Source organism: Trachypithecus francoisi, unplaced genomic scaffold (assembly GCF_009764315.1).
Source record: "Trachypithecus francoisi isolate TF-2019V2 unplaced genomic scaffold, Tfra_2.0 Lachesis_group20, whole genome shotgun sequence".
Taxonomy (NCBI): Eukaryota; Metazoa; Chordata; class Mammalia; order Primates; family Cercopithecidae; genus Trachypithecus; species Trachypithecus francoisi.
Window position 1 is genome coordinate 43,409,670 of NW_022681466.1, and position 25,509 is coordinate 43,435,178.

A 25,509-nucleotide genomic window follows, 5' to 3' on the forward strand; every position below is an offset into this window, starting at 1 on the left:
TCAAGCAGCACATATCCAGGCAGGGGCAGGGAAGAGAAGACCCCCTTAAAGGTCCTTAGGAAGGAGCCAGCTTGGTATCAGCTCTGTGGCCTCTCTGAGCCTCAGAGTTAATATCAAATCCCATCTGTAAAATGGGAATAAGTTCACCAATTTTGCAAGGCTCTTGAGAAAAAGATGAGGCAACCGATTGAAGTGCCCAGGAACAGTAGGTGTGTGGCTCACTGTGGCATAATTTGTGCTCAGTCAAATAGGCAGGGAGTGAGGGTAGAGAGGAAGTGTAGCCCCTTTTGTAGAGGAGACAAATGGGGGCTTTCAATCTCTTAAAAAACGACTTGAGCACCACTTATTTATGTACAAATTATTCTGTTACTAGAGATTGATTTTTGTTTGTTTGTTTGAATAGAGACTGGATCTTGCCATGTTGCCCAAGCTGGTCTCCAACTCTTGGCCTCAAGTGATCCTCCCACCTGGGCCTCCCAGAGACTGATTTTTAAGGAAAGAAGAATTGCTCAGGCATTGAGTAAATGTCCACCAGAATCTGAAATTGAGCTTTTTTTTTTTTTAAAAAAAAAAAGACAAGAGTATCCCTCTGTTGCTCAGGCTGGAGTGCCGTGGCACCATCTTGGCTCACTGCAAACTCCACCTCCCGGGTTCATGACATTCTCCTGCCTCAGCCTCCTGAGTACTAGGACTACAGGTGCCCGCCACCACGCCCAGCTAATTTTTTGTATTTTGAGTAGAGATGGGGTTTCACCATGTTAACCAGGATGGCCTCGATCTCCTGACCTCGTGATCTGCCCGCCTCAGCCTCCCAAAGTGCTGGGATTACAGGCATAAGCCACCGCGCCCGGCCCGAAACTGAGTATTGTTTTAAATATTCAATTTAAAATGTGGTGGCAGCCCCACTTCATGGTGAGTGGGACAGCGTTTCTATGTGTGTGCACATGCGCAGGTTTGGGGGTGGAGAGGTGGCTCCCACCAGAATCTTGCTGGTCTCTGTGGTAATGTTGGTGTTGTAGTTCCAGTTAGCCTCGGCATACTCGTTCCACACCACCTGGGATGTCCGGTCATATTCCTCCACGAACTTGCTGGCCTCAGCCTCATCGGTCACCAGGTCTGCGGGACAGAGTGGAGGGAAACAGACAAACCTCTGCCTCCCCTCTCCAGGTTTGTGGTCTCACCAGAAGCCATTATCCCTCTCCCACTCCCTGCCCCTGTCCCTACCCGGCCCTGCCTCTCCCACCCCTGGCACCCTGCCCCTCCCCTGCATGGTCCCACTTGGACTCTGGGCTGATGTCTGGCGGGCCGTCGCCTGGTGGGTGGTTGTCTGGCTGCTGGTTGTCGCCTGGCTGCTTGTCCCATGGGTGACTGTCACCTGTCGGGTTGCCTGCTGGCTGGGGACCAGCAAGGGGTGCCCGTAGCAGAACAGCAGGAAGAGGAGGTTGGGAAGTCCTGCAGTAGCCCAACCCTGGCCCATAGTCGCAGGAGAGCAGAGCCCTGCAACCACCGTCCCCTGGCCAATAAGAGCGGAGCCCGCAGTGTGACCTCATAGAGCCCTGTATCTGGCTTCCTCTGGAGGGGGAGGGGCCCTCAGGTCTGAGCACACCCTCTCTAGGATGCTGGGGGAAAGACATGCCTGTCCCCACTTGCAGGCACTGCTGATGAGCTCGGGGGGCTGCCTGGCCCTCCAGGACAGGGTACCAGGGCTCAGCTGGTAGGAGCTGACCAGGAACCTGGGGCCTGGGCCAAGCCCAGAGTTGAGGACCCACCTTAGCCCCCCACCACCCTCACTCAGGGCTTTACCGATGCCCTCCGGGTAGTTGTCAGGCAATGGTGGGCGCCACTGGTACTCAGGCCAGCCCAGGACCTCGCCGTTCTGCCGGTTCTGCTCCTGCAGCCACTGGGTGACCGGCTGGAAGTAGTTGAGCAGTGGCTGGGCGTCCAGGGCATCTGAGCCGACCATGTCCTTCAGCACCTCCTGCCAGGGCCTGGAGGAGCCAGCCTGCAGCACCTTACTGGTGGGCAGAGTGGGTACCATGGGCACAGGGGACTCAGGCTGGAGTCTGCTCCTGGACTCCAGCCCACATGCCCCTGGCCACTTCTGCCCCTACAATGGACTGCAGAAACTGCAGCAGTAAGACCCTGGGGCCTGGGATCTCTGTGATGGTGGCAGGCGGCATTTGTCTCGCCCCATGCCAGCCAGAAGGCCCACTCAATAAATACTTGATGAGAGAGCGAGGAGACAGGCATCCACATCAGTCCAGCTCTGTGATTGGCACCCCCCACCCTGTCGGAGCAGCCAGTCGCCCCCTGCCATACCCTTTGCCAGCCACTCCCCCCTGCCTCCCACTTCCCCCCGCTTCCCGCCACACACCGGAGCTTGGCCCCTGCCTTGGTGGACTGGTAGATGTCACATTGGTGCAGTGGGCCCTCATAGCCTGCCTCCTTGCACAGGGCTTCATGGAACTGGAACTGCAGGACAAAACTCACAAAGTACCTGCAGGCACAGGGTGGGAGTTAGGGGAAGATCGTGGGGGGCCAGGAACAGGGGTCCCTTGCCCAGGCACCATCCAGCTTCCTGCAGGGCAGAGGCTGGACCAGAAGCTATCTTAGGGGAGAAGGGAGACCCAAGACAGGCTCAGAAGAGAGGGCCACTCTAACTCCAGGCCTTTGAGGTCTGGAGGAGCATGGGGACAAGCCCTGGGGATGAGGCAGCTAGAATCACAAGAGGAGGAGAAGGGGACTGAGGGTGTGACAGTACTTGGGGGTGGGGTAGGGGTGCTAGTACCTGATGTATGGTGTCACATTTGGAACATGAAACTTAGCTCCAGCATCAAAGTGGGTTTCGTTTCGGGTAACAGGAGGACAGATCCCCTGATACTTGGTTCTGGAAAAGGATGGTCAAATTGTCTTAGGGCCTAGAGGTTGCACACAGATGGATTTAGCTTTTGCAGAAAAGGCTTTTCCACCCAACAACCCTTCCCTATCCTGAGGAACTGGGGAAGACTTCCTGGAGGAGGGAGTTTCAGGCAGGAAAGGAGAAGGTGGTGGGTCACAGAGGGGGACATCATTAGAGAGGAGAGGCTAGAACTGGCTGGGGCAGGAGGTGCCTGTCTGTCCAGGAGGCTGGGGAGGGCTAGTTCGGGAGAAGGTTTTTCTATCCCTCCTCTCACCGAAGATACCACCAGTCGAAGTTGTAGTGGGAAGGGGGAGTACGCCCATTAAAGACCCCCCAGCGCCACTGGTCCACCAGGTAGCCAAAGGGCAGGAAGGCAATTTTTTCCAGTGCCATCTTTAGCAAGTAATTGATGTCACTTTCTGTTGGGAGATGAGATGAGAGGAGAGGGGAGAAGTCAGAGGTCAGAGGGAGAAGAGGGTCCCCTAAGAGTGGTGGGTTGGTGGGGGCAGCAGGAAGTGAGGCCGGGGAGACGCAGAGAAGGTAAGGCTGGTCCTCAAGACCCTGGGCCCTGCTTGGAAGAGGACCCCCGGGTGTTGTTGAGGTGGGCTCAGTGTGCACTGTGAGGCTCTGGGTGGATCCCAAACCCTGCCTAACCTGGGGCCGGGAGGCAGAAAGAAGGGCAGAGCTGAGTGGGGCAAGTGAGGTCCTGCTGTGGGATGGAGTGGGGTTTAGGTGAGGCTGGGTGGGGGCCTCTCAGCCCTCCCATACCCGTGTCATTGGTGACACGGTCCAGCAGGCCGATTTTGTGCAGATGTGCAGGAGTGGAGACCGAGAGTGCCAGCACATCCCCAATGGCCTCATGGAAGCCGGGGTTGGCCCCCCCGCGCAGGGAGACGGGCAGGTCCTTGTATTGCAGGTAGTACTGTATATGGCCCATCTCGTGGTGCACTGTAGAGAGCTGGTCCATCGTGACCCGTGTGCATTGCTTGATCCTGGGGTGTAGAGAGGGTGAGGGTAAGGGTGAAGGATGGGCAGGACAGGGCAGGGCCAGGGCACAGGGCAGATTGGCACCTGAGAGACAGGAATGAGGAGGGTGCTGTCCTGGGGCATGAAACCACAGTAGAAACAAGCAAAATCTTTTTTTTTTTTTGAGATGAAGTCTCACTCTGTTGCCCAGGATGGAGTGCAGCGGCACGATCTCAGTTCCACTGCAAGCTCTGCCTGCCAGGTTCAAGAGATTCTCCTGCCTCAGTCTCCCGAGTAGCTGGGATTACGGGTGCCCGCCATCATCCCCAGCTAATTTGTTTTTGTATTTTTAGTAGAGAAGGGGTTTTGCCATGTTGGCCAGGCAGGTCTCAAACTCCTGTCCTCAGGTGATCTACCTACCTTGACCTCCCAAAGTGCTGGGATTACAGATGTGAGCCACCGCGCCTGGCCGAAACAAGCAAATTATTTACCCCGCCCTGGCTCACCACCATTTGGGCCTTTTTCCTTCGTTTCAAGGTACAGAGATGACTATTTGTCAAAGCTGCCAGGGAAGGTGGACTAACAGGCCTCCTATGTCCCCTCACCCTGGAAAAGATCCAGCCCCTGGCCAGCGCTAGGGTAGAGGCAGGCCTGGGAACCAGCTTCCGTGCACCTGGGCTGCCTGCCTTTCCCCAAACCCCAGAACCCTGCTCTTCCCATGTCTAGACCTGAAGTCTTTCCTGTTGTAGAAGTCCCAAGCCGAGGCGTGGCACACCACCTCCCGCCCGTCGGCCGGCTTCTCCAGCATCGACCCTTCCCAGAACTCGGGAGGCATGGGGGAGAGCTCCAGGGAGGTGAAGAACTCCTCTGCCACCCGGAACATGTGCGTGGCATTCCAGCCCTGGAGGCGGGGTGTGGAGACAGGTCAGGGGGAGCCCACTCTGGCTGGCCTGGGGACAGGGCTGGGGTCCCCCTCTCGGGTCAACTCCCTGTGCATGAAAGCTTCTCTGCTCTGTGGCCACCATTCCCAGAGGCAGGGCCCTCGCTGCCCACAGCAGATGAGTGAAAGTGCATTGCTGCTCTCATCTGGCCACTGTGGAGCCTGGAGGGAGGAGCTGGCACCTCACTGAGGGGGCTGACCCCAGCTCACTGCACCTACAGACATACTAAGCTGCTGCTTGATACTTGACCCCTTCCCACCTCTGTGCCCATCTCTGACTCCCTCTTTTTGCACCCCACCCCCGCCACCCCAGGCTTGAGCCCAGAGCTTACCTGCTGCAGCATAGTACTGGTGACATCAAGGTTGGGCTTGTCTGGGAAAGGCACCACCATGTCGTAGATGTTTTCCCAGCTCTGGGCCCACATGTCTCCTAGATGAGGAAAGAAGGGGACAGCTTGGCTCCCTGCCTGGCTGTGCCTGCTTCTCCATGAGTCGCTGAGCGACCCTGGGGCCAGCACCTACACTCTGGGGCCCTCAAGGGCTACAGGCCTGGCTTAGGGCCAGAAATCTCACACATCAGTCCCACTCACACTCCTCTGAGGGCCACATGTCCTGGGACTGCAAGATGCTGTCACTGTCCTTTCTGGCTGTGCCAGGTCCCAGCCACTCAATTCTAAGGCAGGCCTACAGCGCTTGTTTCCTTGGGCATGAGCTAGGCTGATAGCTCCTCCACTGGACCCAGGGCCATAGCCTTTGGTTTGACTCCTAGCTCTCTGACCACTAAGTCCCTCACGACCCTGAGCCTCAGGGTCCCCACTTGTAAAGTGGGAACATGAATGTCTCCTGCATGTGAAGCCAACAGTACCATGCCCCATATATGTGAGAGGTGATGGTCATAACCTGCCTTCCCTTACCCTGGACATCCCCCACCCCTATGCCTGGACCCACACTTCCCTGGGACTCATGCAGAGGCAAGGCCAGGTCCTTACCCAGCAGATGAGCAGGGATGGGTCCCCTGAGGTTGATGTATCTGTCCCCATATCGGCGATGCAGTGCACGGCGGACAAAGGCATGGAGGTTCAGGTAGAGGGGCTCTAGCTGTTGATAGAGGTGCTCCAGATCGTCCTCAAAAGTGGGGGAGTTGTACCACGAGCGCCAGTAGGCCCCCGTGTCAGAGAAGCCTGGGGGCATGGGGATGGGGTATGCAGCTCAGGCCAAAGGCTCAGACCTCAGCCTCTCAGCTATAAGTCAGTTCTTTCACTGGCTCGAGGCCCGTGGATCTGCAGATAGCTGGAAAATTGGCTTGAGGGTTGCCACTCTACAATTTCTAATTAGCTACAGCCGGCTAAACAGATCCTGGAGGTTCCCAGAGGAAAAGAGGAGCACCAGGGCCAGAAGCGAAGTCAGGACAGCCATGTGGGGCAGGCCAGCAGCACAGTCCAGGCACACTGGGTGCAGGCTGGTCCCACCTCCACTTTCTGGGAAACTCAGGGCCTGCTAGAATCGTCATACCAGCTGCTCTACCTGGCTCTGGGCTGGGACTCTGGGGAGACAGCTGAGAGAGGGCACCTGGCGCAGTTCCTGGACGGGGAGAGGCCTGCTCACCGTCCTGCTTGTAGGCTTCATTGCTGAGGGCAGTGAAGTCCTCGTACAGCGGTTTCAGCGGGATGCCCGCGGCGTTGTGCCAGCCCTCCCAGGCAAACAGGAGCATGGCGTAGCTTCGCGAGGAAGCCAGGATGTTGGTGAGGTCTGAGACACGGGCAAGCAGGGTCGGTGAGGAGGCCTCCATGTTGAAGTCTGCAACGGCCTTCACCAGAGCCTGCACCAGTCCTCACTGCTCCCACCAGCTTCCTGAACATCACGGTGCCCCCAGAGCCAGGGGCTACCTACAGGCCTGATGGGAGGTGGCCAGAAGCTACAGAAACACCCAGGCAGGGCCTCCGCCCCCAGAGACATGACCACCTAAGGCGGTCGACACCAAGGGGACACCCAAAGGCCAAAACCCAGGCAAACACTTGGTGGCCTATTGGAGTGCCTTCCTCGAAGCTGCTCGTAAAGGGGGCTGGAGTGGGGTTTAAGGGGAAGCCAAGAGGGGTCCCTGGCCTGAGGGCTCTTGGGGAACGTGAGAGGACCCACGAAAGGGGAAACCAGGCAGCCAGGAGGAAGGTCTAGGGGTGATGGGAGAGGCCGAGGCACACACAGAAGTGGGGGCTGCAGCTGGAGGTTCCGGAAGTCCACTTGCCAAGAGAAGCAGGGTGTGGAGGCATCTGCACCCTCCAGCCCCAGTTGAAGTGCAACGCCTTTGGGTTTACCTGCTCTCTCCAGAGACCCTACACAACTGCACGATCCCGAGTGCAGCAGGGCAATGAGGGGGCACTAGGGCACCTCTGAGAGGGGAGGCGCAGGGGCTGTACCTGGGTCCAGGGACCAGCAGGTGGCAGTCTTGTTGGGGAGGCAGACCTTGGCGGTGGAGTAGATCCTGCTCATGTTGCTTAGCAGGACGTTGTACTGGGGAGTCAGAGGGGAGGAATGTTCTGGTGACCGACCCCTGGGACATCTGCCCTCCCCTTGCTGCTAGAAGAAGGAGCCCACAGAGTGGATGTAGCTTGGACAAGGCCACTCAGTGGCACCGGGGCACTTCTGATCACTAAAATACGAGTCCCCTGCCAGTGGAGGCAGCCTGTGGAGTGGGGGACAGGAGTCCTGAAAGTCAGGGTCAGGGTCAAGTCCCAGCTTGGTACCGCCCTGCAGTGAGGGCAGATTCCTCCCATTCTCTGGCTTTGGTGACTTCTCAGTCTTTCTCAACCTTTTCTCTCTCTTTTTTTTTGGGAGGGAGTTCTCACACTGTCACTCAGGCTGGGGTGCAGTAGTGCAATCACAGCTCACTGTAGCCTTGACCTCCTGGGCTCAGGTGATCCTTCCACCTCAGCCTCAATAGTAGCTGGGACTGTAGGTGCACGCACCACCAAGCCCAGCTAATTTTTTGTATTATTATTATTATTATTATTATTTTTTGTAGAGACGAGGTTTTGCCATGTTGGCCAGGCTGGTCTTGAACTACTGGGCTCAAGCGATGCACCCACTTCAGCCTCCCAAAGTGCTGGGATTACAGGCGTGAGCCACCACGCCCAGCCCTTCTCAACCCTTCCAAGGAAGCTCATAAACCAGCCTAGGTAGAGGCGTATTTGATTTTGGCTTCCCACTCCAGAATGCTTCCTTTAACAGAAAGTAACACCCCACCCCATCTCCAAGAAAAATCAATGCTTCAGAAAGCCATTCTGTGCTTACCTGGGCTTTCCCTTCTGCCAGGGCCCATGTGGATCCCAGGGTCCTTCCCTCCCTGACGGGCTGCTCTCCCCCAACCCCCACGATGGGGCACTGGGAGGCCGCCCCCAAGCTCTCCCTCGGCCCTCAGCCCACCTGCTGCCGCTTAGCCAGGGGCAGATTGGCAGAGCCCAGGGTGCCCACAGCTCCGATGATCTTGCGCAGCTCCGGGTCGGTGAAGTTCTGCAAGATCGGTTCATACAGCTCCTTCGCCTTCTGGCCCCAGGCCTCGGCAAACTCCTGGCTGAGCAGCGCTGCTTCCTCCTATAGGCACCAGGAGGGCAGGCAGGGTGTAGGCAGGACCCCACTTAGATGCACGCCATAGAGGGGAAGCCACGGTGCTGGGGGAGGGGAGGAAGGCCAAGGGCTTCCAGAGCCCGAGCCCTGGGGAGATTCCTGCGGGAGACCTTAGTTTGCGGAAGCCGCGCTTCCTCCTTCTGGAAGGAATCTGCCTCATGGGAAAGGTGGAGCAGAAATTGGGACCACAAAAGAGGCCAGGCGAGTGGAGGGTGAATGGACAGTGCAGTGCGGTGACAGTGACAGCGTCCGGAGGTGAGCAGGCAGCGGCCCGAGAGCGCGGGGGCCACAGAGCCGAGTCCAGCACCCTCGGCAAAGGCGGGCGCGGCCTCGGAGCAGCCCGCCTCATCCATCCAACTCATGCATGCTGGGAGTGGAGGTCGTGCGCGCAGCCCGGCGCTCGGGCCCCCCGGCTGCTGACTGTTGAGGCGAGGGTGGGGGGTCGGGGTGGGGTTCGGGCCGAGGGCGCCAGCCTGCCCGCCCCATAAGCCGGCCGCGCGCTGTGATTGGCCGCCGCGGCCCCGCCCCGCCCCCACCCGGGCCCGGGCGCCCACCTGGCGCCGTGCGTTCTCGGCGGTGATGTTGGTGTCGTGCGCCCAGCTGGCGGCCACGCTCTGGAACAGCACCTGTTCGGCGCTCGAGTTGTAGCTCTGCGCGAAGAGCTGCGCCCCGGCCTCGTCGGCGGAAAAGTTGCCGGGCTGCAGCCGGGGGTCCAGCGCCAGGGCGGGCTGCGGCGGCGGCAGCAGCAGCAGCAGCAGCAGCAGTAGCAGCGGCGGCAGCAGCGGCCCCGGCCCCCGGCGGCCCGAGGCGGCCCCCATGACGCGGTGCGCGGTGCTCGGCGCTGCCCCCTCTCCCGCGCCGCGGCCGCCCTGCGGGTTATAAAACCCAACACACCCCCGCCCCCGCCCCGCCGCGCTTCCTCCTCCGCTCCAAAGTCCCCCGCGACGCGGGCCTTGGTTCCTGGCCCGCCCCGGGCAGGGGCGCGGGCCGGGGAGGGGCCGAGGTGCAGTCCGAGGGTGGCGGGATGGGGCTGGGTTGGGCTCCCGCAGAGGAAGCTGGAGAAAGGGCCTCCTCTCTTTTGAAGATGGGGACCCGGCAGTTTGCCAGAACACCCGAGCCTGCCCACCGTGCGGCCGCGCAGCCTCGGCCAGGGCCCGGGAGCCCAGCGGCCTCCGGCTGGATCTTCCCGGCCCGACCCCCCGGAGCTTCCCGCCTCCGGAGTGACAAGGCCGGGGCCCCAGGAGCTGTCCGCAGGCGCCGCTCGTGCGGCGGGGATGGGGCTGATGGGGCCTGGCCGGCTTCTTCACCAGGCCGTGGTCGAGGGGCGGGGACGTCGCCTGCCGGAGGTGGGGGTGTGGCGGGGGGAGAGGAGCGGGAGGGGGGACGGACCTTAGGTGTCCCGCAGGCGCCTCCGGGAGGTGCTGGAAAGGCTCAGGGCGGCCGGCACACCTGGGGCTTGGGGCGGGGGGCTGCCAGAGAGAGAGAGCCGAGAGCCACGGAGCGCAGGAGCTTTGGAGCGCCTGCCCTCTTTCCCCCGGGGACACAGGCTGCCAGTCAGTCGCTCAGCAGAAAACAGCACACACGATCCCAACAGAATCCTAGAACCCGAGGCTGGCAGGCTTTGAGAGCGACACAAAGCCTCAGAGATAAGAACAACCCCCTCATTTTACAGATGAAGAAATTGCCACTCAGGTTGAGAGGCTTGCTCCAAGTCACCTCAGGTCTCCACATTCCCCTGTCTTTTCCTGTCTCATCCACGTGTCCCTCAAAGTGACAAGTGTGGGGGAGGGAGATCAGTGTTGTCCTACTGGCGCACACGGCGGTTGTGGAGGCCTCCTCTGCACCGTGGCGCCTGCCGAGAGGTGGGAGGCCCCTTGACCCTGGCAGAGGCCCTGTGGCGCGGTGGGAGGTGGGGCAATGGAGGAACCGCGGGGTGAAGCTGAGCGGTGGGATCAGGGAAGGAGCCAAGGACAGCTGCTCCCAAGACCCTAACCCATTAGGCTGCTGGGGGCTGTTGGGAATCACTTGGGCTTCTGCGTGAGTGGGGGATGGTGTCTGTGGCTCTGAGGGACGCGTGCGCCTTCCCGTGCAGCGTGGAGTGCGTGCAGGAAGCTGTGACCCGGCGTACCCCTGTGAGGTGCACCTCCAGTGAGATCGCAGTCTTGTCAGATGACGTGGTGCCAGGGGAGAGGGGGCGGTGTGGAGAGGAAGAAGGTGGCTGTCCCTAGCCCTGGAGGGAGAAGGCAGGGCCTTGTTAAACGCTGGCCAGGAGAGGAGAGCTGGGGTCAGGCCTGGCCCTGGCCCGCTTTGCCAGCCTCCCTCCCGACCTGCAGTTTTCCCTCACAACTCCTCCCTGCCCAGTTTGGCTTGGAGAACCAGTGGATACCAGGGGACGTGGGTGCACTTCAGGGCCAGCTACGTGGGTGGACATTTGTGATCAGAGCAGCCCCATGGAGGGCCAGGGGCCAGGGGAGGGCAAGGTGGTGACCTGGGCTCTCCTCCCAGGAGCCACCCTGCTCTCAGGGGTCCTAACAGCTTGGTCTTCCAGGCTTTGAGGGTCACGGGTGTCTGTGTGCAAATGAGCTGCTGTCTTCTGGGAGGAAGCAGTCTCTTTGTGGACAGAGGCTTGGGTAGGGGAGAGAGGAGAGTGGGGCTCTGTCAGCTTTTGAAGGAGGGGTCCAAGGGAGGGGAGATGAATAGAGAGGAGAGGAGCCTGAGTCCTAACCTGTCTCCAGAGCCCCTCAGCCAGAGGCCGACCTCGACTCCGAAGAGCTCCTGAGAACCCTGTTCAGGAGGATGGAGGGCTGGCATTGCTTCTGCTGGTTCATTCTCCGGTCTGACTGCAAGGCATTTCCACAGTGTCTGTAGACCCTGGGTTAGGGGCTGTGTCAGCAATAAACAGCCTCCACCTCCACTTCCAACAGGGTTGGAAGATAATCGAAGTCTTCTCCTGGACCTGGAGCAGCTGACACCAGGGCTGGGGGAGGTATCACCCTTCACCTCCCTCACTGTAAAGCTTTATTAGAATGGCTTGTTAAATCCCCCAGCTTCTTCAGTAAATTGTATGTTCCCGGAGGGCAGGGATGGTGTCTGCCTTATTCTCGGTGGTTTTCCCAGAGTTTAGCATGGTGCCTGGCACAGGGCACAACCTCATCCAAGGAAGGGTGCAGAGGAAAGAGGAAATGACCCACACTCATATTCACACTCCGGGGTGAGTGCACACCCTTCTACAGGAATAAGATAAGAAGAGCCAGTCTTCATTAATTTGGAATTTGCAATAATGCAGACACTGCAACCTTAAGCCCAATGAGTAAAAATTAAAAATATCTTCTATTTTTAGGGTCTTATTCATGAAGGAGAAGTATAAATAGAAATATATAGCTTACATTTGTATAGTGCTTTAGTGCTAAATTCTTGTGTATAAACAATCTAATTTGGTATTTACAATAACCTTGAGAGGTAGGAAAGAGATAAGGCTGTCTGGGCAGTCAGCCACCTCCTGGGCTGCTGTCACAACAAAAGAGAAGGCTCAAATCCTGCAGGAGGATGTCATTATGAAGAAGCAGGTGCAGAGAGCCACAGAGACCTGACCCACTCAAGGTAACTCAGTTGGCTTGGGAATCTTTTCATCTCTCTTCCAGGAAGTACGGGTCACCAGTTACCACAGGAGAGAAAAACAGCCCTTAAAAGATATGCTCAACAATGGACTAGAACTGAGAGTTCAGAAATGAACCTGTACAATTATGTTCGATTGGTTGTGACAAGAATACTAGGACAATTAAATGGGGAAGAAAATATTTTTAACAAATGGTGCTGGGGCAACTGGATTTCCACATATAAAAGAATGAAATTGGACCGCTTTCTAATACCATATACACAATTTGGGGCTAGGTGCAGTGGCTTATGCCTATAATCCTGGCACTTTGGGAGGCTGAGGTGGGCGGATTGCTGGAGCTTAGGAGTTTGAGACCAGCCTGGGCAATATGGTGAAACTCCATCTCTACAAAAAAATTAGCTGGTCATGGTGGCACATGTCTCTAGTACCAGCTACTTGGGAGGCTGAGGTGGGAGGATCGCTTGAGCCCAAGAGGTTGAGGCTGCAGTGAGCCATGATCGTGCCTCTGCACTCCAGCCTGGGTGACAGAGTAAGACCCTGTCTCAAAAAAAAAAAAAAAAAAAAAAGTCAACTGAAAATAGACCTTGATGTAAGAACTAAAACCATAAAACTTTTAGAAGAAAACGTAGGCAACAATCTTTGTAACCTTGGATTAGTCAGTGGTTTCTTAGATATGACACCAAAAGCATAAGTGTTGAAAGAAAAAACAGATAAATTGGTCTTCATCAAAATTTAAAACTTGTGCTTCAATGGACACCATCAAGAAAATGAAAAGACAGCCAGGCACCGTGGCTCACGCCTGTAATCCCAACACTTTGGGATGCCGAGGCGGGTGGATTACCTGAGGTCGGGAGTTCGAGACCAGCCTGGCCAACATGGAGAAACCCCGTTTCTACTAAGAATATAAAAATTAGCCAGGCATGGTGATTCATGCCTGTAATCCTGGCTACTCAGGAGGCTGAGGCAGGAGAATCGCTTGAACCTGGGAGGCGAAGACTGCGGTGAGCCGAGATCGCACCATTATACTCTAGCCTGGGCAACAAAAGCGAAACTCCATCTCAAAAAAAAAAAAAGAAAGAAAGAAAATGAAAAGACAACCCATGGGATGAGAAAAGATATTTACAAAGTATGTACAGCAGCCCCCACTTATCCTCAGTGGGTACATTCCAAGACTCTCAATGGATGCCTGAAATTGAAGAAAGCACCAAGTCCTATATACACTATATTTTTTCTTATACATACATACCTATAACAAGGTTTAATTTATAAATTAGGTGCAGTAAGAGATTAGCAATAACTAACAATAAAATAGAACAATTATAACTTCTGTAATAAAAGTTATGTAAATATGGTCTCTCTTTCTCTATCAAAATATCTTCCTGTTCTATCCTCACAATGACACAATACGGATGTGATGAGATGAAGTGAGGTGGATGATGTAGTGTTAAGCTGTGATGTAGCTTTAGCTACTATTGACCTTCTGTATTCCTGCATCTGTATAACCATCCCTTACAGTGAATGACTTGGAGTCACTTTTCAGGGGATCTTTTGCTGACGTCTTCTAGTAGGCTCAGTGCTTTCTGGCACCACAATCAGGACACATTTCTGTCCATGTCTTCACAAATGTATAATGGCTTTTCCTTCTTTTTTTTTTTTTTTTTTGAGGTGGAGTCTTGCTCTGTCGTCCAGGCTAGAGTGCAGTGGTGCGATCTCGGTTCACTGCAAGCTCCACCTCCTGGGTTCACGCCATTCTCCTGCCTCAGCCTCCCGAGTAGCTGGGACTACAGGCGCCTACCACCATGCCTGGCTAATTTTTTGTATTTTTAGTAGAGACGGGGTTTCACCGTGTTAGCCAGGATGGTCTTGATCTCCTGACCTGGTGATCCGCCTGCCTTGGTCTCCCAAAGTGCTGGGATTACAGGTGTGAGCCACTGTGCCCGGCCTCCTTTTCCTTCTTAACTAAGCACTGGTCACACACCGTGGCTACAACTTTTGCAGTTTGAGGTGTGACAGCAAAATGAATATGAATTTCTTTTTCCTTCTTCAAAATTTCATGGATAGATTCATGATCTTAGGAACTTCAGCATACAGCCGATCTTTTTCTTTCTGAAGCCGAGAACTTTCACCTTTTCCCTTAAAGGAAGCACTGTTTGGCTTCCCTTTGGCAGATCTAAATTGTGGCACGGGTATTCTCGTGCTTTGGGACCCTTTATGAAGTAAAATAAGGGTTCCGTTGCTTGAACACTAGTGCTGCGATGCTGAGACAGTCCTTCTGATAACTGAGATGGCCCCTATGTGACTAGCAGGTGGGCCGCATGTACATTGTGGCTCTGCTGGACAAAGGAATGATTTGTGTCTTGAGTCGGTGAAATCTCATCACTCTCCTCAGAATAGTGTGCAATGTAAAACTTATGGTTTGTTTATGGAATTTTCCATTTAATATTTTTGGACCAAAGTCAATCCCAGGTAACTGAAACCTCAGAAAGTGAAACTTTAGATAAGGGAGGGACTACTGTATGTTAGAGACTCGTGTTCAGAATATATAAAAAACTCATAGCTGGCATGGTGGTGCATACTGGTGATCCCAGCTACTTAGAAAGCTGAGGCAGGATTGCTTAAGTCCAGGAGTTTGAGGCTGTAGTGTGCCATGACTGTGCCTGGGAACAGGCACTACACTCCACCCTGGGCAACATAGTGAGACCCAGTCTCTTAAAAAAACCACAACTTATTTTCTAAAAAAGAACTCGCACAACTCAATAATAAAAAGACAAGTAACTCAATTAAAAAATGGGCAAGGGGCTAGCCACGGTGGCTCATGCCTGTAATCCTAGCACTTTGGGAGGCCGAGGTGGGTGGATTGCCTGAGTTCAGGAGTTCAAGAACAGCCTGAGCAACATGGTGAAACCCTGTCTCTACTAAAATACAAAAAATTAGCTGGGTGTGGCGGCGGGCACCTGTAGTCCCAGCTACTCGGGAGGCTGAGGCAGGAGAATTGCTTGAACCCGGGAGGCGGAGGTTGCAGTAAGCTGAGATCGTGCCACTGCATTCCACCCTGGGCAACAGAGTGAGACTCCGTCTCAAAAAAAAAAAAAAGGGCAAGGGATTTGAATAGACATTCTCCCAAGAGATGTACAAATGGCCAATGAGCCCATGGAAAAGATGTTCAACTTCATTAGCTGTCAGGGAAATCCAAATAAAATCACAATGAGAAACACTTCGTGCCCACTAAGATGGAAAAAAATAAAAATAGACAATAGCAAATATTGGCAAAGCAATGGAGAAATTGGAATCCTTATACATTGCTAGTTGGATTGTAAAATGGTGAGGCCACTTTGGAAAACAGATCGGCAGTTCTTCAAAATGTTAAACATGGAATTACCATGTGACCTCATTATTTCTACTCCTAGAAAATTGAAACATATCTACACAAAAACTTGTACAGCAATGCTCATAGCAGCATAATATTATTCATAATAGCTAAGCTTTAGAAACAACCCCAATGTCCATCAACTGATGAATGTGTAAACAAAATGTGGTATACTCATACAGTAGAGTGTTTATTCAGCCATAAAAAGGAATGAAGGGCCGGGCGCGGTGGCTCAAGCCTGTAATCCCAGCACTTTGGGAGGCCGAGACGGGCGGATCACGAGGTCAGGAGATCGAGACCATCCTGGCTAACACGGTGAAACCCCGCCTCTACTAAAAATACAAAAACTAGCCGGGCGAGGTGGCGGCGCCTGTAGTCCCAGCTACTCGGGAGGCTGAGGCAGGAGAATGGCGTAAACCTGGGAGATGGAGCTTGCAGTGAGCTGAGATCCGGCCACTGCACTCCAGTCCAGGCGATAGAGCGAGACTCCGCCTCAAAAAAAAAAAAAAAAAAAGGAATGAAGTAGTTATATATACTATAATATATGTGAACCTTGAAACCGGTATGCTAAGTGATAAAAGCCAGGCCCGGCGCAGTGGCTCAGGCCTGGGAGGCTGAGGTGGGCGGATCACCTGAGGTCAGGAGTTAGAGACCAGCCTGGCCAACATGGCAAAACTCCATCTCTACTAAAAATACAAAAATTAGCCAGGCGTGCCAGAGTGCACCTCTAATCCCAGCTACTCGGGAGACTGAGGCAGGAGAATCACTTGAACCTGGGAGGCAGAGGTTGCAGTGAGCCCCACTGAACTCCAGCCTGGGTGACAAGAGCGAAACTCCGACTCAAAAACAAAAACAAGCAAACAAACAAAAAGACAAAACAAAACAAAACAAAAAAACAAAAAAGAAAAGAAAAAAGCCAGTCACAAAAGGCCACATATTGTATGACTCCGTTTATATGAAATGTCCAGAATAGGCAAATCCATAGAGACAGAAAATAGATTAGTGGTTGCCAGGGGCTTGGGGGAGGAGGAAAGGGAATGAGTGACAAAGGGCATAGGGTTTCTTTCTTCTTTCTCTTTTTTTATTTTTGAGACGGAGTCTCACTCTTGTCGCCCAGGCTGGAGGGCAGTGGCCCAATCGCCGCTCACTGCAAGCTCCGCCTCCCAGGTTCACGCCATTCTCCTGCCTCAGCCTCCTGAGTAGCTGGGATTACAGGTGCACGCCAGGACGCCTGGCTAATTTTTTGTGTATTTTTAGTAGAGACGGGATTTCACTGTGTTAGCCAGGATGGTCTTAATCTCCTGACCTTGTGATCCACCCACCTCAGCCTCCCATAGTGCTGGGACTACAGGCATAAGCCACCGCGCCCGGCCTCTTCCTTTTTCTTTTTGCAATTGTTATTTAGTTTTGATTTCATAATCATAAACTTAACTCTGCAATCCAGCTAGGCATGGAAGAGAATAAGGCAAACATGGAACCCAAAGGGAACTGAGAGAGAGAGCACAAAGATTAGAGGCTACTGTGAGCAAATGAGGTGGAGGGTGCTCTCCGCAGCTACAAAAGGAATGATATGGTGGTGAAGATAAAACACAAGTCAAACTTATTAGAGTTGTCCACAGTCGGCAATGGTGATCTTCTTGCCGGTCTTGCCATTCCTGGACCCAAAACGTTCCATGGCCTCTGCAATATTCATGCCTTCTTTTACCTTGCCAAGGACCACATTCTTGCCGTCCAACCACTCAGTCTTAGCAGTGCAGTTACAAAACTGGGAACCATTTGTGTTGAGTCCAGCATTTGCCATGGACACGATGCCAGGACCTGTCTGCTTCAGGATGAAGTTCTCGTCATCAAATTTCTCCCCGTAGATGGACTTGCCACCAGTGCCATTACGGTGTGTGAAGTCACCACCCTGACACATAAACCCTGGAATAATTCTGTGAAAGCCAAAACCCTTATAACCGAATCCTTTCTCTCCAGTGCCCAGAGCAGGGAAGTTTTCTACTGTCTTTGGAAACTTGTCTGCAAACAGCTCGAAGGAGACATGGCCCAAGGGCTCCCTGTTGATGGCGATGTCAAAGAACACAGTGGGGTTGACCATGGCTGGGCATATATATATACTATAATATATGTGACATGGCATGATAGGGCTCCCAGCAGCGTCGGAATCTGTGGTACGGGGTTTCTTTTAGGGGTAGTGAAATGTTCTGACATTAGTAGTGATGGTTGTACAACTCTGAATATTCTTTTTTTTTTTTTTTTTAGACGGAGTCTCGCTCTGTTGCCTGGGCTGGAGTGCAGTGGCTGGATCTCAGCTCACTGCAAGCTCCGCCTCCCGGGTTTATGCCATTCTCTTGCCTCAGCCTCCCGAGTAGCTGGGACTACAGGCGCCCGCCACCTCGCCCGGTTAGTTTTTTTTTTTTTGTATTTTTTAGTAGAGACGGGGTTTCACCGTGTTAGCCAGGATGGTCTCGATCTCCTGACCTCGTGATCCGCCTGTCTCGGCCTCCCAAAGTGCTGGGATTACAGGCTTGAGCCACCACGCCCGGCCAACTCTGAATATTCTAAAAGCCACTCAACTGTATGCTTTAAAAGGGGGGATTTTATGGTATATGAATTATATCTTCATAAAGCTGTGGTTTAAAAAAATATTTCTGGCCGGGCGCAGTGGCTCACACCTGTAATCCCAGCACTTTGGGAGGACGAGGTGTGTGGATCACGAGGTCAAGAGATCGAGATGTTTCGCTCGTATTGCCCAGGCTAGAGTGCGATGGCGTGATCTCGGCCGATGGCGTGATCTCGGCTCACCGCAACCTCCGCCTCCCAGGTTTCAAGTGATTCTCCTGCCTCAGCCTCCTGAGTAGCTGGAATTACAGGCATGAACGAACCACCACACCTGGCTAATTTTGTATTTTTAGTACAGACAGGGTTTCTCCGTGTTGGTCAGGCTGGTCTTGAACTCCTAACCTCAGGTGATCCACCCACCTCGGCCTCCCAAAGTGCTGGGATTACAGGCCTGAGCCACTGCCGCAGGCTAGGCTTATTGTTTCTCACTGTGCTTTCTAGAGAAACAATGAGTCTTTTCTCTTCAACACGGCCACTGTGCAAGATGAGAGGTAGCAACCATGTCTTTGTTATTTATTTATTTATTTATTTATCAATCATTTTTATTTTTTTGAGACAGAGTCTCGCTCTGTCGCCCAGGCTGGAGTGCAGTGGCATGATCATGATCTCGGCTCACTGCAAGTTCTGCCTTCCGGGTTCACCCCATTCTCCTGCCTCAGCCTCCCGAGTAGCTGGGACTACAGGCACCCGCCACCATGCCCGGGTAATTTTTTGTATTTTCAGTAGAGACGGGGTTTCACCGTGTTAGCCAGGATGGTCTTGATCTCCTGACCTCATGATCCGCCTACCTCGGCCCCCCAAAGTGCTGGGATAACAGGCGTGAGCCACCATACCTGGCCGCAACCATGTCTAAGCATGTCTCCTTTTCTCCAGGAGAAACACAGTGCCTTCAATGATTCCCCAGGAGAGGAGTTCTCTGTATCCTGATGCTCTGTCATCCCCTCGTGAATGGACTGCAGATTGTCCACATCTCTCCTAAACTATGCTGCCCATATTTAAGTAAAGCTGGCCTAAGAAGCTCAGAGGGAGCCCTGGTTCACTTAATGCAATTCCTTCCCTTGGTGCAGCTGGAGAGGGCTGAGGTTGTTCCGGCAGCCTCCTCACCTGCGGCGGCTCATATAGAAACTGAGAGTCAGTGCAAACCCTCAGATGTTTTCCTGGATCTTTTCCATATGAAAAATGGCCAGTTTGTCGATGTGCATCTGACTTCTCCCTTTTAAATGCTGACTGTCAAGTTCAATCTTAATTTCTTTTGACTCACTCAGCAATCCCATCTTCACTTTCACATCTCATTTTAGCTCTTTCCCCCAGTTTTCGGTTAAGCACAAACCTACCAAGCAAGACATTGTGCTTTTTTTTTTTTTTTTGAGATGGAGTCTAGCTTTGTTGCCAGGCTGGAGTGCAGTGGTGCAATCTCAGCTCACTGCAACCTCCACCTCCCAGGTTCAAGCGATTCTCGTGCCTTAGCCTCCCAAGTAGCTGAGATTACAGGTGTGTGCCACCATGCCTGGCTAATTTTTGTATTTTTAGTAGAGATGAGGTTTCACCATGTTGACCAGGCTTGTCTTGAACTCCTGACCTCCAGTGATCTGCCCGCCTCGGCCTCCCAAAGTGCTGGGATTACAGGCGTGAGCCACTGCGCCCGACCATTAGGTGTATTTCACCACAGTAAAAAACGATAAATTACAAAAAATGGTGACATGCCAGGGACAATGCCGTGTGCAGCTCGTTGTCTGGCCCTGTCTCCAGGGTACCCTGCTATAGGACGTCAGGCCCGGAATCCCAGGAAGCAGGGGAGGAGAGGGAGGTACCTCTTCATTCCAGGCCCAGGATGCAGCCCAGCTCTGCTGTGGTTGCGCACAGTGACAATCTATCTCTGCCTCTCAGGCCAGGAACATGTGAGTAAGCTTTGACTCATATCTGTCTTTTCTCCAATTGCCTAATCTTGCCTGGTCTTAATTAAAAATGTCTCCTTCCCTTTCTTACACTCACTCATTCCTCCACAGGTTTTCACCAAGACCCACAAAGAGCAGTCACTGACCCTGTGCCCAGACACCCTGGTGAGCAGGCACAGCCTGGTCGCACTGTTAAAGGAAAGGGGTCCTGATCCAGACCCCAAGAGAGGGTTCTTGGATCTTGCTCAAGAAAGAATTCAGGGCGAGTCTGCAGTGCAAAGCAAAAGCAAGTTTATTAAGAAAGTCAAGTGGTGAAAGAACAGCTACTCCCTGGACAGAGTAGGGCGTTCCCAAAGTAAGAGGAGGAATGCGTCCACCCTAGGTACAATGCTTGTATATATATAGGATAAAAAAAGATCATAGGGAGATATGCTCTGCTACAGGGGTTTGTGATAAAGGATTCCTTTTTTAAATTACCACATTCTGCAAGAATCAATGTTATTATCTTTGAAGAAAAATTAGGAATGCCTTTGTTCTCAAGATATCGGGATATCTGGACACTCCCACGTTTGGGTTTGTTTAGTAAACATTATTAATTCATTTCCTTAACTGTAAACATCTAGAGGTTGGGAATACCTTTCTGGGAGTGCAGCCCAGATTCTGGGAATGCAAGTCCCAACTTCATTTTCCTAGCCCTCACTCAAGATGGAGTCGCTCTGGTTCAAACACCTCTGACACCCCCTCTACAAGCTCCCGGATATTTAAACAAGCCATTCCCAGAGAGGCGATGCAGAGGTGCAGGGCAGGCCCTGAGCCCTGGCCACAGGCGATGCTTAAGCTGAGCGCTGAAAGGAGGGGTAGGAGTTCAGCAGGCGAGTTGTTAGAAGACTTGCATTTCAAGCAGAAGATCTGGAAAGACGTACTGACCAATCGGCAAAAGGCCATGAGCTGTGGGTGGTGTGGAGACTGCAGAAGCTGAGGCCATGGAGCTAAGGCGGGCTCAGACTTCCTCCTGAGGGCAACAGTTTTTAGCTGGGGAGGAACATGACCAAATCTGCCTTTCCCAGTGACCTCTCTGATCTCTTTGATGCAGTGTAGATCCGTGCTTAGCAAACTCAGAAGGCCCTGTCACCAGCAGGAAGGAAGAGACTCCACGACTGAGGGCAGTAGTAGGTTTAGGGGCCGGCCGCAGGTGGGACCGAAAGGGGTAGCTGTGAATGGGCTGTAGGGGTGAGAGGGGAGGAGGAGTGGAGGGGTGATGATGCCTTCTATCGGGAGGGGAACATGCTAGAAGCAGTTTTGGGGGGAGGTGGGAAGGGTGGGTAAGCAGATGAAGGATTGGGTCTTGGAGATGCTGCTAGTTTGGCTTTGACGGTGCAGGTCCTCTGCTATGAGGTGAGTGGCTGTGCCCGCCAGCTCCTCTTTTCACTCCCTTCTAGGGTTATGAGATTTGTGACCCTTTCCTCTGCCTGCCTCTGCCCCTGCCCCTTGGGACCCTGCTGGACCAGGCATTCATCCTATGGAACTTTCCATGAAGTGTTGACCTCCCTGCCCCTGAGGCACTGGGTGAGTGGCAGGTGAGAGCTGCTCACAGGGCATCAAAGGGGTTCAAAATAGCACCCAAGACCGGGCATGGTAGTTTACACCTGTAATACCAGTACTTTGGGAGGCTGAGGCGGGCAGATCACCTAAGGTCAGGAGCTGGAGACCAGCCTAGCCAACATGGAGAAACCCTATTTCTACTAAAAATACAAAAAATCTCTGGGCATGGTGGTGTGGGCGCCTGTAATCCCAGCTACTTGGAAGGCTGAGGCAGGAGAATCGCTTGAACCTGGGAGGCAGAAGTTGCAGTGAGCAAGATCGCGCTATTGCACTCCAGCCTGGGCAAAAAGAGCGAGACTCCATCTCAAAAAAAAAAAAAAAAATTGCACTTAATCCCAAGCCCAGAAGGTGGCCCCGAAACTGGCCTTCCTTTGAAGCTAGGCCTTGTATTTGCCATGATTGTGCCTCCTTCCTCACGTCACCAACGTTAACTGCTCTCCATTACCCGGTGCTGCCTGGGCGCTGCGTGGGTGCTGGCGTGTGAAATGGCAACGTGAGGCCGTGTCTACTGAGCCAGGCATCTTAGTGCTTTACACAGAGGAGTGAAACCTCCTAGCTACCCTGTGAGTTAGGGACCATTGATTCTCATTTTTCAGATAAGGAAACAACCAAGGCACGGAGTGGTTGGTAGGTGGACTAAGGTCACCCAACAGCTGGAGACAAAAGGAGACACGTGTCTCCACCAGGAACCACCAGCTGTCCCCTCCTTCTCCATCCCACAGACTGAGTGAAGGCTTGGGCTACTCCGGCTGGACAGTATCAAGTGTTACATTCTGTAGAGCCAGGATGTTCCTCCAATCCTTTAATCCCAAATGTTTTGTTTTGTTTTGTTTTGTTTCGTTTTGTTTTGTGGCAGAGTCTTGCTCTGTCATCCAGGCTGGAGTGCAGTGGTGCAATCTCAGCTCACTGCACCTCTGCCTCCCGGGTTCAAGTGATTCTCCTGCCTCAGCTTCCCGAGTAGCTGGGACTACAGATGTGCGCCACCACACCCAGGTAATTTTTGTATTTTTTATTGAGACGGGGTTTTACCATATGAACTCCTGACCTCGAGTGATCTGCCCACCTCAGCCTCCCAAAGGGCTGGGATTATAGGCATGAGCCACCACACCTGGCCTAATCCCAAATCTTAAACCTGCTTCTTGTTCTGCCTCTAGTGAAATCAAAGATCCCTCTGCTGCTGTCCCTATGGGAATGTGGACAGGGATGACACCTCTCACCAGCTCTGGGTGGCCCCTCTGGTCCTGCCCTTCACTGTCCAGCTCCTCAAGTCCTCCTCAATTCCCCTTTTCTCCAGCCCTACTGCCACTGTCCCCACCTGAGTAGAGACCTTCATAATTTCCCACTGGGCCCCCTCCTCTGGTCCCCCCAGTCCCTCTCCTAGTCCATTAATTAATTAATTAATTAATTTTATTTTATTTTGAGATGGAGTTTCGCTCTTGTTGCCCAGGCTGGAGTGCAATGGCGCAATCTCAGCTCACTGCAACCTCCACCTCCCAGGTTCAAGCGATTTTCCTGCCTCAGCCTCCGGAGTAGCTGGGATTACAGGCGTGTACCACCACACCCGGCTAATTTTGCATTTTTAGTGGAGACGGGGTTTCTCCATGTTGGTCAGGCTGGTGTTGAACTCCCAACCTCAGGTGACCCGCCCGCCTCAGCCTCCCAAAGTACTGGGATTACAGGTGTGAGCCACCGCACCCGGCCCCTAGTCCATTTTTATACACAGCTCTGAGGATGCTCCAATCTGATGACAGCATCTGCTCACTTAGCGCCCTGCCCCGGCATCTCATTGCCTTGGGGATAAAATCCACACTCTGAGAGTCAGTGCAAAGTTCTCGGCGTGGCTGCTGCCTCCTCCATTTCCCCAGGCCTTGCTCTACCACAGAAGTCCCTCTCTCAGCGCCTCCCGAAGGCCAGCTCCCGGGCAGGGCTGATGGTGATAAAGTGTTCAGTAGTCAGCAATAAAGAGGGAAAAACAGCAATACTGATTCATAGATAGGAAATCAACCAGATGTACCAGCCAAGTTGCCAGCACTCCTTTCTTGGTCACAGTATCTTTTATTCCAAACGTCCTTTCTATTTATTTTTTGTAGTTGAGATATTATTACTTCTTTTGTAAAATGGTGGTGAGAACAAAGGACTATTTTTTTAAATGTCCTTACTTGGCAAACTAAAAAATGTTTGCAGCTCTAGTAAGACTCCATTTTCATCTTGACAACTCAGTGGTCTGCGAGGGCTGGCCCACAGGAGGCCACACAGATGCGGCTCCCTGGGCCGTTTACTCTTCTGCCAGAAATGCGCCCCCCGACCCCTGGCTTGCTCATTCCCCACCATCCTTCAATGCAGGTCTTCTTTGACTTTTTTTTTTAAGATGGAGTTTCGCTGTTTTTGCCCAAGCTGGAGTGCAATGGTGCAACCTCAGCTCACTGCAACCTCTGCCTCCCGGGTTCAAGCAATTCTCATGCCACAGTGTCCGGAGTAGCTGAGATTACAGGCATGTGCCACCATGCCTGGCTAATTTTTTGTATTTTTAGTAGAGACGAGGTTTCACCATGTTGGCCAGGCTGGCCTCGAACTTCTGACCTCAGGTGATCTACCCGCCTCTGCCTCCCACACTGCTGGGATTACAGGTGTGAGCCACCATGTCCGGCCTTCCCTGACTTTTCTTCCCCCAAAGCCCATCCTTGCATGAGTGCATCATCCAGAACTCAGCACTGTGACCATTTGCACATCTGCCTCCCCAGGGACCTTGGCTGGTGGAAACCAGGCCCCCTCACATTTCCTTTTCCAGAGCCCAGCCCAGCCCTGCTCTGACTGCCCATACACAGAGCAGGTTTGCAAAATGCCTGACAGGGAATGAATGACTCCAGCTTCCTCCTCAGCAGCAGGTGGAGGTGGAGCTTGGGGCACCCAGGCCTCTGCTGGCTTCACCTGTCCATGCCCGTGCAGTTGAACTGGGTTCTCCAGGCACTGCCTGCCTGCTGGGCCTCAGCACCACCGAGGGCTTCAAGGGCCCCAGCTGGGTGCCACGGACCCCTCTCCAATTCCACTAGGAGATCAGGGGCTGGGGTGCCTCATCTAGCCCTAAAGCCCCATGACACTGACCTGGTGCCTGTGTGATTCTTCCTCATCGTTCCCAGACAGGGGCCAGAAAATGGAATGAAAGCAGCCACTCTCTGAAGAGCTGGAGACCATCTGCCTCTGGAAGCCCAGGGAACCTCAGCTCAGGGAGAAGGACAGAGACTGAGGGAAGGGAGGAGACTGTGAAAGAGAAGCAGGGGAGGGTAACAGAGTCAGGGAAGAACAAAACAGCCTGCAGTGGGAGCAGAGACAAAAATGTGGGGGACCCACAGGGAGGGGAGGGAGGGGAGGGAGGGGAGGGGAAGAAGGGAGGGAGGGAGGGGAGGAGGGGAGGGTGGGACAGCTGCCGTCCAAGTGGCCGTGGGAGCCTGGGGCTGGGAGAGGCACCCTCCTCCTGTTGGCTTCTCATACAGTCTCTATCAGGGGACCCAGGACACAAGAAGCGAATTCATCTTTGGGTCCATTCTTCAGCTCTAGAAGTCTAGGGCCTGGCTAGGTCCTCTGAAGGGGTCTCTGGCCCCAGGCAGCTTCCTGCCCCCCTGTGTGGCCCCCCAAGTCCTTCTCAAGAGCCCTTCAGTAAAAAAATTCACTGGAAGACATCAATGATTGGTCATATGAGGTGTTCCTAGGGGAGAAAATGACATTTAGTTTTTAGCTCACTTGGAGCCATTTGCTTTAAGAAGCACCTCTTGGCCGGGTGCGGTGGCTCATGCCTGTAATCCCAACACTTTGGGAGGCCAAGGAGGGTGGATCAGCTGAGGTCAGGAGTTCAAGACCAGCCTGGGCAACACAGTGAAACCCTGTCTCTACTAAAAATACAAAAATTAGCTGTGTGTGGTGGCATGTGCCTGTAATCCCAGCTGCTTGGGAGGCTGAGGTGAGAGAATTGCTTGAACCCAGGAG

General features: G+C 53.6%; 2 protein-coding genes and 1 long non-coding RNA gene across 4 annotated transcripts in view; 1 reads left to right on the forward strand and 2 right to left on the reverse strand.

Moving 5' to 3' along the window:
* Positions 1–9,335, reverse strand: part of LOC117067444 (angiotensin-converting enzyme) — a 22,495-nt gene extending 13,160 nt beyond the window's left edge. The window contains exons 1-13 of one of the 2 annotated variants that reach the window (XM_033184049.1): positions 8,981–9,335; positions 8,226–8,393; positions 7,220–7,313; positions 6,411–6,554; positions 5,795–5,986; positions 5,138–5,235; positions 4,594–4,766; positions 3,668–3,891; positions 3,174–3,318; positions 2,789–2,887; positions 2,375–2,497; positions 1,804–2,015; positions 980–1,116 (exon numbers count right to left, since the gene is read on the reverse strand). In XM_033184049.1, the coding sequence (XP_033039940.1) occupies positions 980–1,116; positions 1,804–2,015; positions 2,375–2,497; positions 2,789–2,887; positions 3,174–3,318; positions 3,668–3,891; positions 4,594–4,766; positions 5,138–5,235; positions 5,795–5,986; positions 6,411–6,554; positions 7,220–7,313; positions 8,226–8,393; positions 8,981–9,244 (2,073 nt within the window). In that variant the 5' untranslated portion in view covers positions 9,245–9,335. Of the gene's footprint in view, positions 1–979; positions 1,117–1,278; positions 1,770–1,803; positions 2,016–2,374; positions 2,498–2,788; positions 2,888–3,173; positions 3,319–3,667; positions 3,892–4,593; positions 4,767–5,137; positions 5,236–5,794; positions 5,987–6,410; positions 6,555–7,219; positions 7,314–8,225; positions 8,394–8,980 lie in introns of those variants that run through there. The other variant, XM_033184050.1, reaches the window with a different exon arrangement.
* Positions 8,400–24,860, forward strand: LOC117067448. Its single transcript, XR_004430742.1, has 3 exons — positions 8,400–8,681; positions 21,366–21,492; positions 24,666–24,860. It is a non-coding gene; the product is annotated as an uncharacterized LOC117067448 (long non-coding RNA).
* LOC117067447 (peptidyl-prolyl cis-trans isomerase A-like) lies at positions 16,901–17,632 on the reverse strand. The gene has a single exon (XM_033184051.1). It carries the CDS (start codon positions 17,547–17,549, stop codon positions 17,013–17,015), a length of 537 nt encoding a protein of 178 aa, XP_033039942.1. The 5' UTR covers positions 17,550–17,632; the 3' UTR covers positions 16,901–17,012.
* Positions 24,861–25,509: the final 649 nt, after the last annotated feature.